The sequence below is a fragment of the Rhodofomes roseus genome, assembly GCF_022264815.1.
Source record: "Rhodofomes roseus strain CIRM-BRFM 1785 chromosome Unknown C8Q71scaffold_5, whole genome shotgun sequence".
Classification (NCBI taxonomy): Eukaryota; Fungi; Basidiomycota; class Agaricomycetes; order Polyporales; family Fomitopsidaceae; genus Rhodofomes; species Rhodofomes roseus.
Window position 1 is genome coordinate 291,374 of NW_025952961.1, and position 23,598 is coordinate 314,971.

The window sequence follows — 23,598 nt, forward strand, 5'->3', positions numbered from 1 at the left end:
CCCTCAAATACGGAGAGGGGCACAGTGTTAGTGAGTTTGAGCGCCACACTGAGCACAGCACGTACGACGAGGGTCGTCGGCTTCTGGACTGGGTGTAACGGCTTCGCCGCAACGCGCCGCCGCACTCGACGTCTTCATATTGGGTATCGCGGCTCACCCGTTGCCCCTCAGGTCCAGGCACACTCTTCGAGTCGGGCAGCCCTGCGGGCTGCGCCCCACACCCTCGCTCATTCCCTTCTCTCACTCTCTCGCAATTGACATCCCAAGCTCACTCGGAAATAACGAGGCTGGCTGCTGGTGTGCTCCCTCGCCGCGCGTCACTACACCCGTGACCGTCATATCCGTCAAGCCGGTCATCGTCTCCTAGTACATAGATGTGACTCTAAGCGAAGCGAGGCACGAGCGTCGCGTAGAAGTGAGTCTACGCACGCAGGAGGAGATTTAGGCGCGCATCGCTCTCCTCTGCGCGCCCACTCGGACGACCACTCTCGAAGGCCCCGCGGCCGCTACGCGCTTCGAATAGCTCTCGTTTCCCCACCCTCCACACCCTCTTCACGCAGCACACGCCACGACAAACTCAATGTGTGCATTTTGTTTGGCTCGACGTGTCTACCCTGCGGCCCAGCAGAGGCAACGGATACGCAGGGCTGCGGTGTCAACCCACCCGCCCTCGCGGCTCACCCGTTGCCCCTCAGGTCCAGGCACACTCTTCGAGTCGGGCAGCCCTGCGGGCTGCGCCCCACACCCTCGCTCATTCCCTTCTCTCACTCTCTCGCAATTGACATCCCAAGCTCACTCGGAAATAACGAGGCTGGCTGCTGGTGTGCTCCCTCGCCGCGCGTCACTACACCCGTGACCGTCATATCCGTCAAGCCGGTCATCGTCTCCTAGTACATAGAACCTAAGTTAGACGTACCGTTATCTTACGTAATGAGCACCCCATTCGTGCGACGCTGAATGTGGAGGCCGGCTTAGCGCCAGCTGGCCAGCCACAACCGCGTTCAAACTGTGGCTTTGAAGCGCGTCTGTGGCTGAACATCTCAATTTCACTCGCGCCTCTCTATCTCAACCGCCTCCGTCGCATTCGACCTGCACTCAACATGTCCGCATATCCTTGGGCTCTCGGATGGGTAGTGGACAAGGATCATCTCCAACAGATATCTCGACGGCTCGGTCTTGTACATGGCCCATGGATGAGATTGACACCGAACTGGAGCTCACATATGCGGCTGTCGATTACATCGTGGGCAAACTGTGGTGGCCGAACCTCATGGAGTGCTTGATTGACGATGACTACGGGATTGAACTTGTCTTCGCTATCTACATCGACAGCGAACGCAGGACATATCCTCCGCCGCGGATTCCCCAATCCCAGATGCTGTCCAAAAGATATGCCGACAAACTCAACGAGCTGATGCCGCTCAAAACCAGGGCCCAGTGGTATCTTTTTTTTTTTTTTTTTTTTTTTTTTTTTGGAGGGCTTTATGTGGGAGTCGGCAACTGACAATTGGTCAGCCCCGCTACCCAGCCAGCCAGCGGGTTTCCCCGCTTGTGCTATCCAGGGAGAAAATGCATTTACGCACGACCGTGGTAGGTCAGTGTGGGACTCAGTTATCCTCTCGCCTCTAGGTCGAATATCTGAGGATCAATACCCACTAAAACCCGTTTAATTACCGTCCAGTCGTCTGGTAAGGCAATTTCGTCGTTTATGGTGCCGTGCCATGTTCCAATGACTAGATTTCTGTCTAGTGCTAGTCGTCCAAAGCGGCGGTGTGTCATAGCTATGTCTAGATGGAGGCGGCGGTTTATGGTACACTCCCATCGGGCTTTGATAGCTGCAGTCGAGTGAGTCCAATTGTCGTCGTCCGCATGTTCGATTGATCTTTCGCAACGTAGGCACCAAATCATGTATGCGGCTTCAGATATTAGGATGCGCCATAGGCGCTCAACAAACAGGCGTCGTTTCTTCTTCACCGACAACCATCGTCGTAGGTTAGAGCCCAATATCTCATCAAGGTTGGGTTTCTCCCATAAGGCCTGCTTCCTTGACCATAGTTTACCTGCCATTTGCCAGATTTCGTCCTGTCCCGGGGCGTTACACTCAACCAGTATGTGAGACATGGATTCCGTGGTTCCGCAGTATTGACACATTGCTCGGTCTTCGTAGTTAGGTATGTTCTCCCAGAAGCTACCACAACGGAAGGCATTATGCAGGGATTTCCACAGGAAGTCTCTTATCGGGAGTCGTATATCCTTCGTTCGTAAGCTCAGCCATACGTCTTGCGTTGTGGCATACTCGTTTACGTCTTCCTTGATGGATAGGAGCACCGACTGTACTGTTTTAACGGTCGATCTCCGTTCTGGGGTGTTTCTTCTGTTGCGGATGAGTCGGTAAGCAACTCTCTGTGTCAGAGTTGATAGACGTGCTCCTGTTAGCTCCAGTGTTGGATCTAGGTTGGGGATCACAAGTTGCGCTCCTCGTTCTCTAGCTAGCTGCTGTGCTCCGCGACGGCCTAGGTTTATAAGCTTCGTATCGTTAGGTGAGTTCGCCATTCTGAAGGCAGTTGGTGCGCAACGCTGACGTAGGGTGTTAACCAGCGATGTTAGTGCATACTTATTGCTCATCCCGAGCCAGTCAGTGTTCTCTAATTGTTCAAGGTTCTTACACAGGGTGTCGCGTAGGAACTTTGTGGTGCATACAAAGGTGATGGGCACATCTTTAGGCATTAGTTGTACTGAGTAGATCGCAGCTGCAATTTCCCCGCTGGTCATCATATCCTCAGAGTGTTCGATTGGCTGGAGGAGTTGGGCCGCGGTCTGCTGTTTTCGTTGGAACAGTGCGATGCCGCAGCCTCTAGGCACGCCGTCCGGTGTGTGTTTCAGTTTCTTAGCTGGTGGAAAGATATACATCGTTATCATTTCTCTAGTGACCTGTATACCGTGTTTCTTCCTGACTGCGGGCGGGTTTGCGAGGTTCGTAGACTTGACGAAGAGCCTGAAGGTTTCCGCTATACCTCCCCTTTCGGTCACAGACGGATTGAAGACTACTTCGCCGTCATTGTCTAGGGCCTCAGCGTTAGAGTCTTTGCGGTGTTGTGTGAGGGACAAGCCGTCATTGGGTGAGTCAGCGTATGGGTCCCACTTATAGTCAAGTGCGTATAGGATCCGTCTTGCTGCGTCAATGCATTTTAGTGGGTGTCTACAGCCCGAGGCTGTTGCCAGCGCGCATGAGGTACAGTTGCATTGTGTGTCGTCAGACTCGCCGTTCATGGGGATGAAATCGTGTTGGGATAAGAGCATGATGTCCGCGACGTGGATAATGTTATGGTGTTGACGTAGGCATTTGCTTAGGAGGGTGTTATCGAGGCGGCGTAGTCGCTTGGAAGCGTTGAGGTGGTACCAGATCGGTAGTTGCGCTTTTAGGTCCTTGCTCAACTTGATGGCGCCGAAGGAAGCGTTGTAGGACTTCGCGACCTTCAGCATTCTTCGTATGTAGGGTGGGAGTGCTGATTTCGAGTGGATGGACGGGTGCCAGTTCTGAAGGAAGGTATTGATTTGCGCTGAGCTTTGGATAGCACCCGCTGATTTGTTTACGTGCAGGGCTATCAGGGCATCGGTTATGAAGGCCCACGTTGGTCGTTCGGGGGTGAGGTCTAGGTATCGTTTCAGCCACATAAGTTCAATTGCCTCGTTTCTCATCTTTATGTCAAGTATTTCTAGGCCTCCTTCCGACATTGGGAGATGTAGCGTGTCGAGGTTTACAAGCGGTGCCTTGTCCTTGCCCCATACAAAGGTGCGTATCATCTTTGTGAGCTCGTTCTCGATTTGGGTCGGCATTCCTTGGACCGTTGTCAAATATTGGGTGATGCCTCCGGGGCCCATCTGTATGATGTGACGCTTTCCTCGAAATGATGGGTTGCATCGGTTCCATCGGTCGAGGAACTTGCTGATCCTCTCCATGGTCGGTTTCCATATGGCTGCCTCATTCGTCCTATTTCCAATCCAAGCTCCAAGGATCCGTATCGGTTCGCCGTCATTGGCGATGTGGACGAAGTCGGGGATCTGGTGGTCGTCAGAGGTCGGGTCGATGCGCCTAGTTGCGGCTACCTGAAGTCTATATTCGGGGGTGCCTATCGGCATGACTTCGGTCTTTCCTTTGTTAAACTTCGCGCCAGATGCATAGCACCATTCTTCGAGGATGAGCCAGAGATCGGACCACCGATCATTCTGCGCTAAGAAGGTCGACGTGTCATCGGCGAAGAGCGATGTAATAAGGCGTTCTGTCACTCCTGGGATTCTGAAACCATGTAGGTTGGATCGACGTAGGGCGCATGCTAACGGTTCAATTGCCAGGTCAAACAGAAGACAAGAGAGGGGGTCGCCTTGTCGGACTCCGCGGATTACAAGGAACGGTTTACTCAGTACACCATTGATCATGACTACAGTCGTGGCGTGTTTGTATAAGTCTTGTATTCGTTTGATGAAGGATTCTGGCAGGCCTATGGCTCTCAAGATGTCCCATAAGTAGTCATGACGAATTCTGTCATACGCCTTCTCCTGATCTAGGGCGACAATCACTCCATTCTCTTCAACAGCTTCAGCATAGTCTACCATAGTCCTACATATCTGTGTTTGGTTCGAGATCTGGCGACCGGGGATGAAGCCTGCCTGGTCCGGGTGTATCAGCGTCGTTGCCAGGGTGCCCAGTTTATAGGTGAGTATCTTTGTATAGAGTTTATAGTCGGAGTTGAGTACTGTGATAGGACGATAGTTGCTGATATCTCTCTTATCCTTCTTTTTGTAGATCGGGCACATCCACCCGTCCGCGAATCCGCAGGTCTGGTCAATGCCGAAGCTCTCAATGTCTTCATAGACGCATTGGAGGAGTTTGATGCTATTGAAGGTATCGTCTTCATCATCTTGATCGTTCGAGGGCAGGAAAGCCTTCCAGAATTCATAAGGTATGCCGTCCAGTCCGCTTGCTTTACCGGTTTGGGTCTTTCTAAGAGCGTTCTTAATGTCTTCTTTGCAGACTCGAGAGCGTAATGTGTCTCCATCGGACGGGTCAAGACGCATCTGTATGTGGTCAGCAGCTATGGATATGGCTGCAGCTCGTGTGACAGGGTCTGTTTCATCGTCGCCACGAGATTGTACAGTATCATGGTAGTCTCTAGCTAACTCTGCCATCTTGTCAGATCGATGGATGAATTTCTGGGTATTGGGGTCACGAAGGAGGTAGATCACATCCCTCGGGGTACGGTCCTTATTAATGTTGGACCAGTACTTGCTCAGCGTTTCAGCGTTCAGGGCGTAGCGGGCTGAGGATGCCTCTTTGATGTGTCGGTATCGCTTCTTTTCCAGTTCCTCAATGCGGTCCATTATGACCTCAACCTCGGTACGTAGAGCGGCGCTGGTTTCGTACTTCGCGTCGCCTTGGATTAGCTCAGCTGATTCCACAAGCTTGCGAATTGCAGCATCGAGTTTGGGGGCCCGACGTTTCATTATGTCCCTCGCTGTGCTTATCACTTTGGTCTTAAACGCTTTATAGGTTCGCTGCGGGTTGTGTTCATTCGTGCGAGTGCCGGTATCGGTCATGTTCTTCATCTCGATCAGTGACTTCTGGCCAAGTACTGATACCGATTCTAGGAAGTTCGTGTCTTGCAGAAGGACAACTGGGAGTGTCCATCTTCCTTTGCCGATGAATGGTGATTGGGGCGTGCTCAATACGGCTAGGGCGAGACGGTGGTCAGTGGGTACGCCGCTCGTTCTCAGCTCCCAGGTTTGTGAGGACTTCAGGATAGCGTCTGTGGTGTAGATTCTATCCAGCCTAGACCGTGTTAGAGACGCTCGTTGGGGGAAGGAGAAGTCTCGCTGTGAGGGGTTGGTGAGTCGCCAGCCATCCTTAACTCTAAGGCGGGTTAGTAGTTGTTGTAGGGACTCAACAGCAGGTTGTGCGTCGTCGCGTGATGGCAGGCGGTCAAGAGGTTCTTCTACGATGTTGAAGTCTCCGAGTACGATGTCTGGCAGTTTATGTTTCTTAGAGTAGAATGTGGAGAGGGTTTCCCAGAAGGTCGCGTTGGCAATCGGGTCGTTTGGTGCATATACATTAAGTATGGTTAGCTTGTTCTCTAAATGCCAGTGCATTGTAGTTGTCATGGCACGGCCGGGGATGATTGTCGTGTGTTCAACGTTGGTTGTATCAACCATTTCACGATTCAGGATTAGGGCCACGCCTCCTGCGCGATCCGTCGTTGAGTTTCCGCATATCACCAGCATCCGTCTACCGTATAACGAGTGTATTCTATCGACGAAGGCCTCGTTAAGGTGTGTTTCCTGGATAGCTAGGACTCCTATCCTTTCAGTTCTGAGTAGCTGGTTTAAGGCGTTCCACTTGTTGTTAGAATCGCCGCTCAGGCTCCCTTTGCCGTTGATATTGAGCGTTCCGACACGTAACGTAGCTCTTGTATTTCGTCCTTTGTGTTTCTTATTCTCCTTAGGTCTGCCTTCGTCGAGGTGATGTGAACCATCCTCCTCACCCGGCTTGGTGCCAGTGTTTTGGAGGACTGTCCTGCCGTCCGATCCTACCGACAGGTCATCGGGAGTTGTCCGGGCAGGAAACGACAAGTTCCCTTGCTGTCGGGAGGGCGAGTAGCCGTTTGCCAGGTGTACGTCCGTATGAGTAGGTGTGTTGTAGTTTGTAGCCGCTGCTATCGAACCTGTCGCTACAGCGATTCACGACAGGCGGAGGACTGCTCCTGAGCCTCTCAGGTGACATGCTAATTCTCTCACTGAGGAGGGAATGTCGCTTAAGCCTCTCGGCTGGGCAAGTCTCGGAGTGCCCACTTGAAAACAGGTCGTTGGGAACGTACAAGTGAGCGCTTTCCTGTCCCGTCAAAACGGCCAGTATATTTGGGCAACTCAGGTATGTACGCACCGTGCGCGCGTGAACGGTAGTAGCGAAAGATAAGGGTTCGCAGTGGCGGGAAGCGGTCGTTCATGATGTTCACATTTGGACGAGCTCAGGCTATGTCATAGTACAAGAGTCGTACTCGGGAAGTGTTACAAAGTTACATGCGCATCAGATTGGAAGAGCATAGCGTTGAGGCCGCCAGAATTTACCGTGGTAGTACAGTATGTGTGCTAGGGACACGTTTAGTAGTTGGCATAGCCACCACCGCGACCACGGCCGCCTCTGCCACGGCCGTTGCCTCGTCCCCCTCCGCGTCCATTGCCTCTGCCGTTGCCTCGGCCACGGCCTCCACCAGTCGCCACAGCGTTCATCTGATTTGGCAGGGGGGCCACTTGGTAGGGTAGGCGCAGCGGAGAGGCATGCCACCCAGGCGTGTCGCGAACGTGGCAGTGTACAGCGTTGTGGCCCAGGGAGTGGCAGTAGCTGCAGCGTAGCTTCTCGAGGAATGGTTCGGGGTGGCCGCCCGCATCAGAGCCGAAGAGGTGCTTCTGAATCCGGTTGGCGAAGGCGCGCCAGTCACGTCTGTCGGCAGTGGGGGGCTTGACATAGATGACTGCTACCTGCTCGTACGTCTGGCCTACCTTGCACGTGACGATCTCGACCTCGACCGAGTCGAGGATCTCGGTGATGGCTTCGAGCCGGGAGGGGCCGCTCCACATGCCATCGTTATCAATATCACGAGTAAGCACGTCAAAGAGGATGTCGTAGAGATCGGAGTCCAGGAGTTCGCGGCGTACGAGTTCATTGTATTCCTCCTTCGACTGAGCTCCGAAGCGAAAGACCTGTCGAAACATCGCGCACAGGTGGGGGTTGTGGTCGCGCCAGAAGGCGAAGTGAAGGGTGATGTTAGACAAGTTCAGCCAACCCAGGTTTACCAAGGCGGCGATGACGTGGATAGGGATGCCCTGGCCGAGATACCAGTACGGCGCCTCATTCATGCCGTGAAAGCCGGTCAGAGAGTACCCGGAGAGGATAGAGACACCAGGGACGTGAAGGTGGTTATGGAAGACCTGCGTCATCAGCTCGATACGAAGATGGCCTCCCGGCTCTTCAGTTCCGTGATTCGGGATCATCATCGCGAGGGAAGGTCCGGCGAGGTCGAGCTCGTCCCACGTCTTCCTCTGCACCGGGGCCATACCTTCCTTCTTCCAGTCAGCTGCGTCGCCTTGTACTTCATGCCACGAGTCTACGGCTGGTATGATGATGTCAGCGTCGAGGGTGTCGACGTCGAAGGGCAGAGGCGGCGTGTCGGGGCGACGGGTGGCTGGTCGTTGAGGCGGTGCGCCAGCGGCAGCAGTCGAGCGGCGTCCTTGTTCGTGACGCATGCCGTTCCGTGTAGGGTGAGATGGGCCGACCGGCTGGGACGCGTCCGCCATCTCGATCTCGGGAGGAGAGCGGGGCTGGTACAGGGGCGAGGAGGATGCGTCGTCCGTGCTGCTAGATGTGTCACGTGCTTTGGGTCTGCGTCTGTTACGAGATGGCGCTGACGGAGAGGGAGACCGACGATGAGGCCTACTGGCTTTAGCCGGTGTGCGTGGAGTTCCCGGTGGAAGGGACGAGGGAGGAAGAGGGAACAAAGACGTGGTTCTAGCAGTAGGAACGTGGGCCATGCGAGACGTGTACTTCGCGGCAGTGATGCGAGGGATCCGCGATGGTCCAGCCTGGCGGTAGGACGGGGCTGGAGACGCAGAGGTGGATAGGCCACTGGCTGGGAAGAGTAGCGGCTCTATCGGGTCAGAGTCCGACGCCATTGCGAAGTCAATGTCGATATTGTCATTCGTGACCGGGGCCTTAGCGGGTTTAGACGAGGGAGGGCCCTTGGTCCAGACCGGCTTCCCGTGGAGGATGAAGTCAGTCGGTGAGGACTGGCGAGGTGGGCGGCGCGTCGTAGATGTCGGAGGAGAGGAACGCTTTGGCAGCGGGTTCTGTTTACGGAGGGTGGGCATAGGATCGGCATCGGATCCAGTGTCGTCCGCAACACGGCGTCGCTTACGGGGTTCGACGCCCAGTTCTATCTCCGGTGACAGGTTGACGGTGGGTTCGTCGTCAGAGAGGGAGGCCCTTCGACGACGGGCTGCCGTTTCGCGTCCCTTGCCTTTCCAGGCGGCAACCTTCTTCTTATTCGTAACAAGCGTCCAACCGGCGCCCTGGTTGGTCTGGCTCGCCGGCGGGGCGAGGGGCGGGAAGCTCTCCATATCGTCCTGTGGGGACGGAGGCGGAGGCTGTGGCGCGACGGCACTATAGAGGGGTGTAGGGGAGGGTGGGGTTGCAAGTGTGTGTCAGAAAACTTTGTACTTAGAGGCGTGTGAGTCAATACTGACATGGTAGCGTGTTCGTTATTGGCAGGGCTACGCGGGGAGGGGGATCGAGCAGCCATCGCAGCGTAGGCTATAAGGGCGTGATGGTGACTATAAGGGGTCTGGGTTTATACTCGATCGTTTATCACACTCACAGATGCCCGGGGAGCGTCTGGCTGACGGCGAGGACGATGTCATTTCGTGGTACGTCGTGGGGCTCAGCGATCTCTGGCTAGCGTCTAAGGCTAGGGAGTTGGCCGCGTCGACCTGGTCGCTCAGTGACTGCTGGTGCGTCAAAGGAACGCTGTTGGCGGATTCGTCATTCGGAAGCGGAGTATACAGCATTCTGGTTTGGGCTTTGTTGGTTACGGTTATAGACGGTATGTACGGGCAATGAAGAGCAAGGAGAGCAGACAGGTTTGAAAGCTAAGAGCAGCGAGAGCGAGGCGATAGCGAAAAGCAGGAGCAAGGGGTCACCAGGGCAGTGATAGCGCTCGTCGGGTTCGAGTTGTTTCTTTATAGTTGTCACAATGGTATGTCGTGCAGTCGGTCGGTCGAGCTTAGTGGAACGCTGGTGTGGGTGCACAAGACTAGGTGTTCGGGGGCGGCGACGGTGTTGGGAGGATTAAGGGGATGATCCTTGCGATGGGTGCACGCCGTCAGAATATCCAATATACGATGTAAATGAATGGGATGCGGTTCTTTTACATACGGTGGGCCTGCCTCAGTCCTTTTCGGTGTGAAGTCCGCGAGATTCGCCAGTCACGTAGATCCCCAAGGTGGTAAGGCTTGGAGCTCGCGTCGTCTGGAGTGACACGGGCCAGTGCCCTAGGGTCCAGTGGCGTCGCACTGCTACCCAGACCGTTGTGTCGGGTATTGACCGGGAACTATATTGAGAGGTCGTAAGATGGGTGAGGTACGTGTCTCGAAGATACAGTAATGGGAGTGAGCAGAAGAGATTGATCTAGACTCATCCTGCCTGGGTTAGTGTGGGGGTTCGCGCGGTTGGCTTCGCTCGAGTTATTCGCAGGTTGGGCCGTAGGAGGGCAATGCAGCCGTCGAGGGGTCGGTGGTCTAAGCCACCGTTCTGCTTGTAGGGAGCAGCGCGATCGTCGGCTAGGAGTGTACGGCGCTTGGTCGTGTCGGGTGGTGGCGCTGGAACAGCGCCCGCGCAGGCAGTTGTTGCGTCGGCGGGGGGCGCTTCATCAGCCCTGGCCGTCATTAGCGCATACTTCTCTCTATAATTGGTAGCATTTGCTCCCGTGTGGCGTTGTGTAAGGCGGGGACGGACACGATGCCGAGGGTTATCGCCGGCATCGTGTCCAGCCATGCTGTACAGGTGATTAGCTTCAGGGGTTTTGTGCGGCTTGAGTCTTGAAGCAGTAGTGACAGCGTGTGAGGCCGTTCTGTGTTGGTTTCGAAAGTGCGCATCACGCCGGGTTTGACTATTTAGTAGCTAGTGCATTGCTGTTATTGGAGACTCAGGGATGGAATTAGATGTGGTCTAGCCTCGTTCGCATAGTCTCTCGTTAGAGGGTCCTGCCACTACACGTTCGTAATGCTGTCGAGACGATTGGTGAGGGAGGGGATATCGTCCTCGTTAATGTCGAATTCGTACGGATTCTCCTTGTCGTCTAGAAAGGCTGGGCGATCCGCATAGAAACGGTGTGGGGGAGGGAGGTTGGGAAGGTCAAAGTAGTGATGTTGATGCGTATAGCTTTCTAGGTCCTCCAATGATGCCCACGGGATTGGGACGCGAAGGTTGAAAGGCTGTGTAGCTCCAGCCACCGTGAACGTGACCCAGTGTCTACGCAGATCTGAGATCGCGGATAGGCGGCCGATTCCGGACGTCTGGGTGTCCGTGCGCATCGTGATGCGCTTTCCTTTTTGGAGTTGCTCCGCCGGGCGGTCGTCCACGGTCCAGGTGAGTCCACGTCCGTTTCCTACTGTCGGTAGGGGGAGGACCGTTACACTGACGGCGGTTTCGAGTGCAGGCGGGAGAGGCAGGGAGGGGAGGGGGTACGGCTGTCGCTTTTTTGCCGCGATGCGTTTGGACGTCACCAACGTGGTCGAGTTGCGGGCAACGTTGGCCCTACACATTCGTTTTTTGGGTTCTACTGGCATCTGCAGGCTGGACGATTGGTGTATGTCGGTCTGTGGGGGCTCTTTCGGTGAGCGTCTTGTCCTGTATGACTGAGTTCTCATTTAACGGTTCACCGAGCGTCTTAGACGGTCTTTACGTATTCTCCTCAGGGCCCTCAGGTGGCATATCTTTTATCGTACAGGCGTCTCTCATATCGGATCACGCTAGTACATTTGTGTATTCCTCACCCGTGGCAGGGGCGGGAGACAGCATTGTAATTCAAGTCGCGGCCATGCTTGGTGGAGCATGGCAAACTTTGTGTGCTGTGTGCGTGTCCGCTTTGGAGGGTTTCCATACAAGGAAAGTCGTGAAACGGGGATATCCGACGTTGAGCAGTACAGGTCCAGCCGGTGGCTTTGAACTTTAAATTGGGGTTAGGCGCTGTCCACACCTCCGTAGGCGCCCAGAGGGCGGCGCGGTGGGTACAAGTATTCATAGTCCAGCAGGTATTGACCAAGGGATCGTATAGGCTCTGAGCCACTAAGAGATGGGCATTATAGGCCTAGTAGGCGGTCGTAGCGGTGAGGAGGTAGCTATCGGACCATTGTAGGTCATGTCACGATTGTAAGGGCCTCGAGTCATTGATCTGTGAACGCGCGGTTCAGAGGACTTTCGACCCTGGGTCTCTTGGTAGAGCAAGTACTAGGTACTTCGTAGGACAGGGTCGTTAACACCGTGTTCGGTGGTCGGGTGCACCGACAATGGGCCAGCCTTGTAGCTGTTGTGGAGGGTATCCAGCCCGGTTCTGCAGGGATATATATACCTGAGAGCCTTACAGCGCAGTTGGTTTCACCTCCGGAGAGGTTACTTATCCCCTGGACCACGTAAAGGTCTGCGCAGGACTCGTCGACAACGACGAGCCCCTCCAGGGGGGGCCCAGTGGTATCGCTGCGTTGATGGATCGTATGGCAACTAAAAGTGAGCAGCCTCGTTGCCGGTCACAGGCGTGACAGATCGTGATCCAGATCTTACAGATCGCAATCTTATCTTACCATATCAGGCGTACAATCGCAGACCGGTGGCACTCGGTCCACGCTGGGCCCCTTCGGTTGCTCAGGTCTGGCAAAAACTATATTCAGGGTATCCACGTCATGCTCAAAACACAAGGGGATGAGACGAGTGCATCGGTGGGTGCTCAGTAGCTCATTTTGGTGAAGTTCGAGATTAGGCGCCCGTGCGGGGAGCCTCGCGAGCGCTTCTGTCAACGGTCTTCGCAATCAAGTAGTGGCTATCATTGTCTTGGACAGTGCATGAATTGTAGGTCGTACACTTTGAAGCCATGTACAACTTAACCGCAGCCTTTTGTACTCATCAGGATCTCAGGACGAACCGTCTCCGTCGCGGTCACGGGTAGGGCTGAGCGCTAATAATAGCGCTCAACGCGCGAGCCTGTCGATCAAGGCTGTGGCCACTTCCTTCAAACCTTTGTGCTCCTGCTCACTCGCTCGGCCGCTCCCCAAGATTCACGGCGCGTTGTATGGAAGTTCCCTGTGAGATGTGGCTGAGCTGGAAGCTTGCTCGGAGGGTGGTTATCGGTACATGCACGGTGAGTAAATAGATGCATTTGAACACAGCCTCTTCACGTCAATGCTCCCTGCTTGTCCATGCTCCCGCCTTTGCATTTGTCCGCAGTTCGATTTAGAAACCTGTCCACTGTGCCTGGGCTCCTACTCGGTTGCTCTGCCACTCGCCCGCGTGCCGCTCACCATGGACATGTACGGTACGTCCTTCGCGCCGCAAAGCGCGCCCTGCCATCTCTAATAACTCGTCACAGGCTTTGACTTGCAGATCAGGTTCTCCGTACCGGGGTGGACACTCAAGTGTTCCTTCGGACCTTCATCGCACATGATACATCCCCGCCTCTCGACACATCAAAATGAGGTGCGCGAATCCGCCCCTTCTCACCCAGGCGATCGGCCTCCTCTCGCTCACCATCAACCCCGAATACCGTGCACCCCCGGCCGCTCCGACCTTTATGTACGTTCACGCACAGTGCCTCGCCGTCCACGCGCGGCGCCTGCCCGCTCGCTCTGTGCGGACATCCGCAGGGCGCGTACGGCGTCCCGATACTGTGATGGCCCGGGCCCAGTAAGCTGGAGACATGGACGAGAGACCTGAAGGTGAGTCCCGTGGGAGATGGAGAAGAAGTAGGTAGGTATCTACTTCGAGAGTAGAATGACAAGCTTGAAGAATATACGTGTATTGGGTTGTGCGTACGGACATGAAATACTGAGATGTTCATACTGTTGCTCAATTACAGTCCCTGGAGAATTGTCAGGCATCAATTGCTAGTACAAGAAGCTTCTCTGATCCAGAGACGTAAAACAAACGAGTAGATCTTCATTAAATCATAGTGCCATGATTCTACATGAGATGCCGTATGTATAGTGAGTCACTATGTCGAATCTACTAGGTATGTGCAATATTCCGAGATATGGATTGCATGAAACTGCATCTTGAAAAGAGGCTCCAACCGAGCATGCTCCCAACAAGTTGGCTCACTATTGTATCTGTTTGTTGTGACACCGTGTCATTTGGAAGTGTGACATTGGTCGTCTCCTGTGCTTCTGTTCGTTCGCCTGCATTCGGAGTATGCAATGTGCTGCCAATGCAATGCAATGCACAGACCATCCCCTACTACTCTTTACGCTCATGCCAGCACAAGACGGTAGACCTCCCTATGCTTGTAGGATCAATCCACGTACAATACTCCGAGTCGCGACGGCGCTGCGGCCAGCCCAAACATGGTACAGTGACATATGAGGTTCAAGTTGAGCATCATTTACTCATGTATATTTTCCTGTACATGTACGGATACTCCCAGATGAGACTGAAGGCAGCCCCTAACTACAATTTGACATATACATAGTACATATGTGCCAGTGCACAGTGCACGCACGCGAGAGCCACTGAGACCGCTCGCAAGGTTACCCGCACGGGCGCCTAATCTCGAACTTCACCAAATTGAGTTATTGGGCACTCGTCGATGCACTCGTCTCATCGCCCTGTGTTTTGAACACGATGTGAGTACCCTGAATATAGTTATTGCCAGCCCTGAGCGAACGAAGGGGCCCACATCGGGAAGTCATGCAATCCGTCTGACGGTGCCACCAGTGACGTCAGAAGTGCTCAGATCGCCCCAGATTGCTTCAGATGGGCCCAGACCGTCAGCCCTCATCACCTGCAATATTTTCCGACTTTTACCGTCAGACGGGCAGTCTCAGCTGCACCAGATGATCCTCAGAGTGAGCCAGGCATCAGATAGTTCCAGATATCAGACAACAGACTAGAGGTACATTCCGAGTTGCTACCTGCAGATGAATGCTGGACATAGCATCACTAACCGTAGCTGTTGAGAGCATAAGGGGTAAGGGGAGAGCTACTATACTAGTAAGAGATATGAACTGCGTACGACAGCGGAGACAGCAGAGGACCGTGATTGCAAAGCTTGATAGCAGATGTGAAATAGTAGACGAGAGCAATAAGTAGCGATTGCGAGGGAGGAGAGCATGGTAGCGATTGCGAGGCAAGCATGACAATTAGTACACGACAGCGGATGAAAAGCGAGCGGTAACGGAAAGCAAGTGATGACGGAGACGGCCACGGAAGGTACATACATCATAAGAACGGGTCATAGATTTAGTTCATGTCCTCAACATCAGACTGCGGGGGACTGCTTGGATCGCAAACAGATATGTCGTCCTCATCCTCGATGATCCGCGGTGTCCATCCCGCCTCCATATAGGGTGTGGCTAGCTTGACGTATGTTCCATAGCGACCAGTGTGCTCGAGTATCTTCTTCACGGACTTGTCGTGCCAAAATGTCGTGACCTTCCGATAGTTCTCGCCGCTGAAAGAACCATCCGCGACAAACACCCCTATACTAGACCATGACGTGAAGATGTACTGTACCTAGAGAGGTCTGAGCCAAGCGTAATTGATATATGCATGACATCAGGAAAAAAAGTATCGGCCGATTGTAACCACTTACATCTACATAGCCTCTATAGGCGGCAGAGCCGCTGTAGTCGAGCACTAGTGGCACATAGCATACTATAGTACAGTGTAGACGTGTGCGGTGCTACCATTGGGGCAGTTGTCAATTTTAGGTTACATAGCTGCATATCACGAATACACCATTGTACTAGTAGTGCTATCCACTCTTTCGGTCACAGTGAGAGAGAGCTTGAAGGATCCTATGGCTTGCAGCTCCAACGCGCAGCGTTGACTCTCGGAAAGATGATCAATTCAGACTGAGCCAATGTACGTAGAATCTACATAAGCATTATGTTACAGGTGTACCTGTCCGAGCTCACGACACTGATTTGCTTCCTCGGCGATGGAGATCCTCGCTGGCGATCAGCAGGGCGTACATCACGGTGAAGTGCATGCATTCCAGTCCTTCCGAGTCCTCGGCATAGGCGGGGACTCGTTGCTCTCGTCACGCGTCGCCAAAGTGTTCTCCATCCTCGCGTTGAGTATGGACGCGAGGGCGGCGATCCTCATTGGTCGCGCCAGCGGAGGGCGGGCACCTGCGTGCACTGTCTCGCGGTCGACTGAGGTGCTGCACTGTGGCGGGGCTTGACACATCGAGACGGTGGAGAGGTGAAGGGGCGAAGGGACATGGGCGAAGGGATTGGACCTGCCGAGGCGGGCAGGCGCCGGCAAACAGCTGGCTTGCGATGCAGGAGGCATGTGGGGCACGAGTGAAGGCATAGCGGCGCGCGTTTCGGGTGCGCGGGCCACGTCCGCAGGCAGAGAAGGACACGAGCCGCGCTTTAAAAGGAGGGCAAGCGTTCCGGGCAGAGACAAGGGAGCGTGCCGAGTTCGCAAAAGAGGGAGAGGTTGAGCCGATCATACGGGAGAGCAGGCATGCTGCAAATGCTCACCCTGGTCTCACTATATTTCGTGTTGTTCGAAAGCGCGGGCTGGTCCTTCTGCGCTCATTGTGGAAGGGTCGATACGCGGCATGCTCGTGCAAGGGAGAGCCGACTCGTGTGCAGACGAGTACTGGGGCAAGGGCGACTTCGGCGATGAGGCAAGCAGATGAGCCCCGTGCGTCATGGAGAGGTACACTCAGTGATGGGATGAGGGTGTGTTCGAGGGAGGCGGAAAGGCGAGTGAGTCGGGCAGTGATCCTCAGGGCTCGTGCTGAGAACAGGGCGGTGGTGGCGGTCAGGCTCCATGCCAGCGGACGCATCGGGCACTTTCGAGGGTGTGGACTCGGAGGCGGGAGATGCGGCCTCGGGCGGCGTGGTCGCATCGGGTTCCTGTGATGTCGAGGTGAATCAGCTTTAAGTACGCCACACTGACAATGTCAACTGCAAATAGTACGGTATGGACCAAGCGATGAGGATGTAGACTTGTCATACGCCAAGACTGGCTTCGCAGATCGCGGATGCTTCACCCGGGCCAAACCCCAACGCGCACATCTACGCTGATCTGGAGAGGCTAGTCCACACGAAGACAGTAAGACCTGCCTCGCGCCCAAGACTAATGCGTAGCACACGACACGACACTCGTCTGCAGACCGCGGATGCCTCACCCGGGTCGATGCCCAACGCATACATCGACGCTGGTCCGCAGAGAGGCCAGTCTATGTGCACGACGGCTAGCCCCGCCTCGAGCAAAGGCTCATGCGTGGCACGGAGGCACACCCATACACCCCCTCAGATCGTCACAACACAAGCATTGATGTCATGAACTTAGCTTGTTTCCGAGTCGTCCATCCCTCACTGGGCAAGCTCATCATTTGCAGGCCGGTCTCCGAGCGGTCTTGTCCTGACTCCTTTCGCGTACTGTCTTCCCACTGGCAGTTCCAATGGATGGTCAAGAGTGATCAGAGATGAGAGCAATGAGACGGAGGTGGCCAGAGTCATGCGAGAAGCAAGATGGTGGTGAAGGATCGTTGTGGTAAGTCGTAGGCAGTGTTGGTGCAGTGAGCCACGGGTACAAGCGCCGAGCTTCGCCGGTCGCGGTGGCGCAGTTGCTCAGCAAGAGTATTCAACTTGCGTGAGCAACTGCAGTTCCCGAAGGTATTCCTTTGCGCGAACCACACGAAACACGCATATGTATACTGTGTTTCGTTGTTCAAGCCTTAAGCTTCCACGCTGAAGTGGGGAGGTGCGTTAAGGCGGGCGCTTATGCGATTGTGCCTACGCCGTAGCATAGCACGGTCTTCCGCGACTCGGAGGAGTGAATCTAATCGACTTACCCAATGGACCGGGGCTCTGATTCAACAATCTGGCGCAGCAAAAGGCAAGTGGACGTGAACTATATTCATCCTGGCAATGTCCTGAGGTCTACTGATATATACGAATTAACACGAAACTCGGTAGCCTGAGCAAAGTCAAGTGCGTTATCTTTAGTAAGTCCTCTGTCTATTGTTTTGCCGTGCTTCGGGATCAAATGACAAGCACGTCGTATTTTGTCAATGGTAACGACACTTGCATTAGGTTTCCCACCATTGCGTGTTGAACGCGAGATGACATAGAGACCCGTGGCTGGATCTAGACGTCGTAGAGGTGTGTACCATTCAACGTACGCGAGAGGATGGGGCAGAGTTCCAAATTGCCAGGGAAGATCGAAGATCACACGGATACGCCCAACTCTCGTGCCTACGACGTGAGATGAGCTGATTTCTCTCTATAAACGGATTATCTCTCACCGGCAATAGACCGCGCACTCTGGCGTCCATCAATGGGAACTTCTGGATCGATGATGAACGCTGTGTCGAAGTGAGCGCCCTGTGGTTGTCTCCGACCACCACTCAATGCTCTCGCGGCGGGCATTGCTCGAATCCTATCGGTATGTGTTGTTGCGTCACTGTGTGGGTCGGCAGGATACGTGACTGACATGTTCTTGTAGACGTCGTAGCGGTCCATGCTATTCGGTCTGAGGTGACATTGAGGCATGTTGTCGCGGACGAAATCGGTGAACGCAGGTAGGAATTCGGTAGCATTGTGGTCGGTCTCGAGCTGACGAAGCGATGTATTGGGGGAGGGACAAGTCTTTGCGATTGCGTATTCAGAGCGACCGGCCAGCGAGTTCGAGCACGGGGCAACGGATGGAATTGGGGAATCTTCTCTTGCACCAGAGTCAACTTCATCGGGTTCGTCTTCTGACTCTGGTGCAGCCGCCTCCGAGTCATCTGATTCTTGTACCAAGTCCTCCCTGCTCTCCAATCTTCGCAACCAAGCAACGTACGCGGCATGTAGATCGACGGCCTCCTGACGTGACAACCAAGTGACCATCTGCGCCGTGTAATCACGGTGGTTACTCGCTCGGTACGCATCCTTCGCCAGCTCAATGTGCAGGCGTTCTGGAAGCTCCGTGTTATATCCATCGCATGAGCCGTGCGAGCGGATGGCCTCGATGTAGTGGAGAAGGCTATGCAGCTTCGGAATATTGAAGTGTTCCCGGATACCTAGCGAGATGAAGACTTCCTTGTGGCGATGAAAGGTGTCCAGGGATGTCTGCAGGTGAGCAAGTGTCGTGTCATCATGGGACTGAAGCTGCGCGTAGTAGATGAAGTCGACCAGCGCACGAGCAACTGCAAGGGCATCCGCGGGTATCGCGCCGGCGAGGAGTCCGACGATTACGCGCTGCATCTCTTTGTGTTCGCGCCCAGTCCACTGTGAGACAGTCGAGATGCCATTCTGGAAATGGCGGAGACCAGGGAAGTCTGTCATCGCCCGAAAGCGGCGGTCAATCTCGTCTGTCCCTGCTAGTGTGGTGCACCATGACAGTATGTGCTCCTTGAACATGCCTTTATGCAGCTGATGTAAAATATCTGGCATGATCGACGCGAAGATGTCGCAATGAGGAAGAGTCGCCCAGAAAGGTTCGTAGACAGGTCGCAGCTGTTCCGAAGTGAAGCGCGCTGACTCTTCACCGTTTTTATGAGCTTGCAGTGCGTCTAGCGTCTCGTTGACGTTACGAGGTGGACTGTAGAGCTGTTCCCCTCGTCGCGGGGGAGGTACGGTGCATCGTGGACAGCTATTCTCTTTGCAGCAGCATACGAGGCATTGTTCGGGATAATCCGCGGTGTACGCCGCGAGGATCGGATGGACCCTTCGAACGCAGCGGTCGGCGCAAGTCATCTCCCTACCCTCGAGGCCAGCCTGACGGAGAGGCTGGAGAAGACGTGACATGCAATGATGGAAGAGGCGATAACCAGATAGACTGCGGGTCGAGTCCTGGAAGCACGTAAGCTTCGAGACGGGTATGTACCCAATAAGAACGGTCGCCCGCTGCGACGGCTGACGGCGAATCGCTTTCGCAATGTTTCCAATAGAGAGGTAGACAGGCCACGCCTTCTTATTGCCGCCGAAGTTCGTTAGCTTTGTCGCGTCGGACGCGATCATGACAGGTGCGATTGTTGCACCTTCTGGCAGCTTTCCCTGTATCTCATCGATCAGGTTCTGACGAACAATCGATGGATGGATAGGTTAAAATGTTAGCGCACCTGTGTCTTCCACCACCAATCCGCGGTCCACATCTCGTCGTAACGCCTGATAGTCGCATCCTCGTCTGCAAAGACTCTCTCTGGTCCATACGCAACATTCCCGTCGAAGGCGGCGTTTCCAATGAGCTCGAGCACGCAGTCAACGGGGTCGCGTCTCCAGAGCTCGAGTTGTTCGAGGAGAGGCTGCCCGTTATCGTCGAGGCGGTCACCTTGAACAGTGATCATGTCACATTGCCAGGGAACGCCAGTAGGTAAGGCATCTATGTGTTGAAAGAACTTGTACTTAGTACCCGCAGACAGATTGCAGTCCCGTCGTATCTGATCAATCAAACATACAATCAGTACTTTTGTACGAGCTCCGAGTCACCAGGTACGCACAATTGATAACTTCAGGAAGTCGTCGATGTTCGTCTGACCCACAGTCTTGATAAGCCATCTGAACAGCTCCCATTCCTCTTGATCTTGGAACGGCGCCCACTCGTCGACTCCAGCAGCTTCCCGTTCTTCGCGCCACTTCTCGAACATCGTCTTGTCCTCTCGAATGATGCTCGCAACAACTCCTGGGTACGCTTCCACGTAGCGGTAAGCTTGCTCTTCATCTTCAGGAACATCCTCGACGGAGGCTGAGCGTGACGGAGACGTCGGGCCATTGGGATGTTCGCCACCATTTGGATTCAGAGGTTCATCGGCAGTGTGCTGTGGAGACTCGGCTTCGGCGGGCTGCGAGGCGACAATCGCAGAAGCACTAGCGTTGTCCTCCGATGTAGCAACAGCCTGCGCGGTCTTCGTAACCTGCCGCCGCCATTGACGGCGACACGCCGGTGTGTTTTGGATGTGTAACCTGACGCCTTTAGCAGTCTTGACGCCTTTTCCACAGAATCCACAATGATGTTTCATAGCAATTGGATGAGATCGAGTTGAACAGCTCAGAAGCAGTTGTGTGCACAACCCTAGTAAGGACACACTCTAGTTACAAAGCCCACGTTCATTTGTCCTAACAAGTGTACTCAGGGTCTTCACCGCCTGTGTCCACATGACCCAGACCCCGGTCCAGACTCCATTGCCGACAATCCAGTGCAGACCTTGCGTGGGATAACTCACAAGCGATAGCATCTGACCGCGTTCTCTGTACGTGTTCCTCGCCAGACAACATCATCCATTCTCTCCCGTTTTCGACCTTCGTTCTTTTCGTTTCTTTGTTAAGTCTACTAGCCTCACAATGTCCTTGAGCCGCCAGCCCAGCATCTCAAACTCGCAGCCGAAAAAACGTAACCGCCGACCAACCGAGAAGCAGCGGCAACTTGGTGAGTACAGGGAATCTCACACTCTGACGTATCAATCTGCCTGCATGCAATAATCAATGCAATTCCATAGATGAGACACAGAAAGCAAGTGACGCAGACAGGGCGAAGAAGCGATCTGCTGGTCAGGATGGCTCAGACAGCCAGGCTGCAAAGAGGGTTCGGAGAGCAGCTACAGATACCCAAACGGTTTGTTACGTGTTTCCATATTCCCTCAACCGCGACTGGTTACTGAGAAAACATTCCTTTGTAGTTCACTTCGCGTACGGTGACAAGCTCGACGCCGAAGCAAGCTCGTACTCTGGATCTGAACGTCATGAAGCGCACGACCAAGGTTCCACAGCTGTCTCGTCCAGTGGCGGCATCACAGCAAGCTCGCCCACAACGTTCAGCAGCAACATCGACACCTGTTCGTCTGCAACGTCCAGCGGCATCGCCAGCAGTTCGTCCACAACGTCCGGCGGCGCCAGCAACACCGCCACCTGTTCATGCACGACGTCCGTCGCAGCCACTTGCAAGACGTCAGGAAAGCGGAATGAGCACCAGTAGGTGGCGGCTCTACCTTCAACTACGAGCCTGTTTACTCACCCCACTGTGTGGTGCAAGGTTTGGTCCGTCAGTCCAGATTGCGTATCGACACCTCGAGCGATGAAGAAGAGTTCAACCGAGAGGAGTTCAACGAAGAGCAGTACGGCAGACAGGAGCGCAACGAAGAGCAACTCGACCAAGAGGAGTTCGGCGAAGAGGAGCGCTTTGAGATGGAACTCGATCAAGAAGCACCTAACGAGGAGTATGACCAGGAGGAGGAGGTTGGGCCTCAGGCTGGGTACGATGATGACTCGGACATGCGAGATGGCAATGACGGTAGTGTTTTCTCTCGTGATTGTTGATGTACTAGCTCACATGCGAGGACATCACAGAAGCCCAAGCCGATGATCAAGGCTTTGACGAGGAGGGTGACGAGGATGGGGACAAGCCTGATGGGGACGAGGATGGGGATGAGGAGGGTGATGAGGATGGGGACGAGGATGGTAAGTCTCCATAACAATGGTGTAGCCAATCCGACGTCACTCACTGGTTCCACACAACGAAGACATCCCATTTCCCGTCCCGATCGTCGCTAACTCTGGGAGGCCACGTGCCAAGGACTATGACAAGGACGTACAAGCGATCCTTGACATTGCAAACCAACTCTTCAGATGTCGTGTTTCGACAATCAATGCGTTTCCTGGCCCTGACCAGGAGGTCCAGTGGGCGCAGCTATCCTGGGGCGAAGCATGCAGACAACTGAATTACAGGTACGCGGCAAGTCCGCGTATCATCAAGATTGTAAGTGATTGAAGTTGAGATGTCTCATCGGTATGAATGACAGTCTATGGCAGATCACTGCACGTACACAACAGGCACGTAGTGAGCTCTAGTCGAGAGCCTGTATGGGTTCAAGAACTCGTCCTCGGCTAAGGCAATTCGCGAGAATCGTGAACTTGCTGAGAATCTCAAGCGCGAATCAGCATTTGTGTACGAAGTAAGTACTGTTTTTGTTCTATGTTTGTCTAAGTGACAATGTTTATACGCGAAGGAGCCTGCTCTTGGACAGAACAACTATGACGCACGCAAAGGAATGTACCGCAGCCCGATCATCCAAAAGGCTGTCAACGCGATGTGGTTTGCAAACAAGAACGACGAAGGTGTTCGCTATCGCAAGTTCTTTGACCCGTTCTCATTGGAAACCCTTGCATTAGTTCTGACCGCAGTAAGTACATCGATACGAGTACAAAGAGGTGATGTCTCACGGTTCACAGGTCCAATGCGGCATCGATGAGTGGGGAGGAGGGGCACGGACCACCATCTCATTCAACGTCAATGACTACCACTCGGTGTATGATACCCACAAGGCAAACCTCAAAGCATTTGACCGCCTCTGCGATGACGCTCATGAGGTTCTGCTTGACATCCGTCAGGAGCTTCACACGGAAGCACGGTATGGGCCTGTGTTGAATGTAACTCACTCGGTCTCAATCTTACCTTCGTGGTTTCTGTTGCAGATTCCATTCCGGTGCAGAGGCAATTGACACGACACGGAAGTTGAACACAATACCTCGTGATGCTTTGACATCTGCACTTCGCCAGGCCTTGGACGCAAAAGCTCAGGCGCGCAATGGCGACGAATGACTCTGATTTGGTAATTAGTTCATATTGTTGATAAGTTTCCCGAACCGCACACGTTCTCTGCTATACTGTTGGCCATGCACCCTATTCTACTTCCCCTTTAATCTTCTTTTGCCACTGCACAATTTCACTGTCGTTGAGTCTGCTGCATCCCGATTCCCGAGTACTCTATCAGATAGTAGTAATGGTATTATAAAGCGATTGTAGTATTGCTGATTAGTATACTCGAATCCACGTAATAGTCTATTGGA

At 54.1% G+C, this 23,598-nt stretch overlaps 7 protein-coding genes across 7 annotated transcripts; 2 read left to right on the top strand and 5 right to left on the bottom strand.

The window, feature by feature from the left end:
• Window positions 1-1,611: 1,611 nt before the first annotated feature.
• On the bottom strand, window positions 1,612-2,727 carry C8Q71DRAFT_703029 (uncharacterized protein; the record flags this gene model as incomplete). Its single annotated transcript, XM_047920288.1, has 1 exon — window positions 1,612-2,727. One exon carries the CDS (start codon window positions 2,725-2,727, stop codon window positions 1,612-1,614), a length of 1,116 nt encoding a protein of 371 aa, XP_047781430.1.
• Window positions 2,728-2,904: 177 nt separating this feature from the next.
• Window positions 2,905-3,483, bottom strand: C8Q71DRAFT_677175 (uncharacterized protein; the record flags this gene model as incomplete). Its single annotated transcript, XM_047919719.1, has 1 exon — window positions 2,905-3,483. A coding segment is annotated over one exon (579 nt), but the record flags the coding sequence as incomplete, so codon positions are not given.
• Window positions 3,484-7,152: 3,669 nt separating this feature from the next.
• C8Q71DRAFT_855093 (uncharacterized protein) lies at window positions 7,153-9,612 on the bottom strand (the record flags this gene model as incomplete). The annotated part of the gene is made up of 3 exons (XM_047927141.1): window positions 7,153-9,208; window positions 9,292-9,358; window positions 9,423-9,612. The coding sequence occupies 3 exons, from the start codon at window positions 9,610-9,612 to the stop codon at window positions 7,153-7,155; spliced, it is 2,313 nt and encodes a 770-aa protein (XP_047781432.1).
• A 1,200-nt stretch (window positions 9,613-10,812) lies between these two features.
• C8Q71DRAFT_855094 (uncharacterized protein) lies at window positions 10,813-11,391 on the bottom strand (the record flags this gene model as incomplete). Its single annotated transcript, XM_047927142.1, has 1 exon — window positions 10,813-11,391. One exon carries the CDS (start codon window positions 11,389-11,391, stop codon window positions 10,813-10,815), a length of 579 nt encoding a protein of 192 aa, XP_047781433.1.
• A 1,514-nt stretch (window positions 11,392-12,905) lies between these two features.
• Window positions 12,906-13,733, top strand: C8Q71DRAFT_721615 (uncharacterized protein; the record flags this gene model as incomplete). Its single annotated transcript, XM_047921468.1, has 6 exons — window positions 12,906-12,956; window positions 13,043-13,130; window positions 13,185-13,291; window positions 13,320-13,387; window positions 13,500-13,530; window positions 13,671-13,733. The coding sequence occupies 6 exons, from the start codon at window positions 12,906-12,908 to the stop codon at window positions 13,731-13,733; spliced, it is 408 nt and encodes a 135-aa protein (XP_047781434.1).
• Window positions 13,734-17,689: 3,956 nt separating this feature from the next.
• On the bottom strand, window positions 17,690-20,402 carry C8Q71DRAFT_703179 (uncharacterized protein; the record flags this gene model as incomplete). Its single annotated transcript, XM_047920303.1, has 4 exons — window positions 17,690-18,053; window positions 18,089-19,812; window positions 19,878-20,195; window positions 20,256-20,402. 4 exons carry the CDS (start codon window positions 20,400-20,402, stop codon window positions 17,690-17,692), a joined length of 2,553 nt encoding a protein of 850 aa, XP_047781435.1.
• A 694-nt stretch (window positions 20,403-21,096) lies between these two features.
• On the top strand, window positions 21,097-23,350 carry C8Q71DRAFT_855096 (uncharacterized protein; the record flags this gene model as incomplete). The annotated part of the gene is made up of 12 exons (XM_047927143.1): window positions 21,097-21,181; window positions 21,252-21,367; window positions 21,432-21,620; window positions 21,687-21,723; window positions 21,785-22,042; window positions 22,099-22,209; window positions 22,272-22,507; window positions 22,561-22,570; window positions 22,600-22,703; window positions 22,758-22,931; window positions 22,981-23,159; window positions 23,224-23,350. 12 exons carry the CDS (start codon window positions 21,097-21,099, stop codon window positions 23,348-23,350), a joined length of 1,626 nt encoding a protein of 541 aa, XP_047781436.1.
• Window positions 23,351-23,598: the final 248 nt, after the last annotated feature.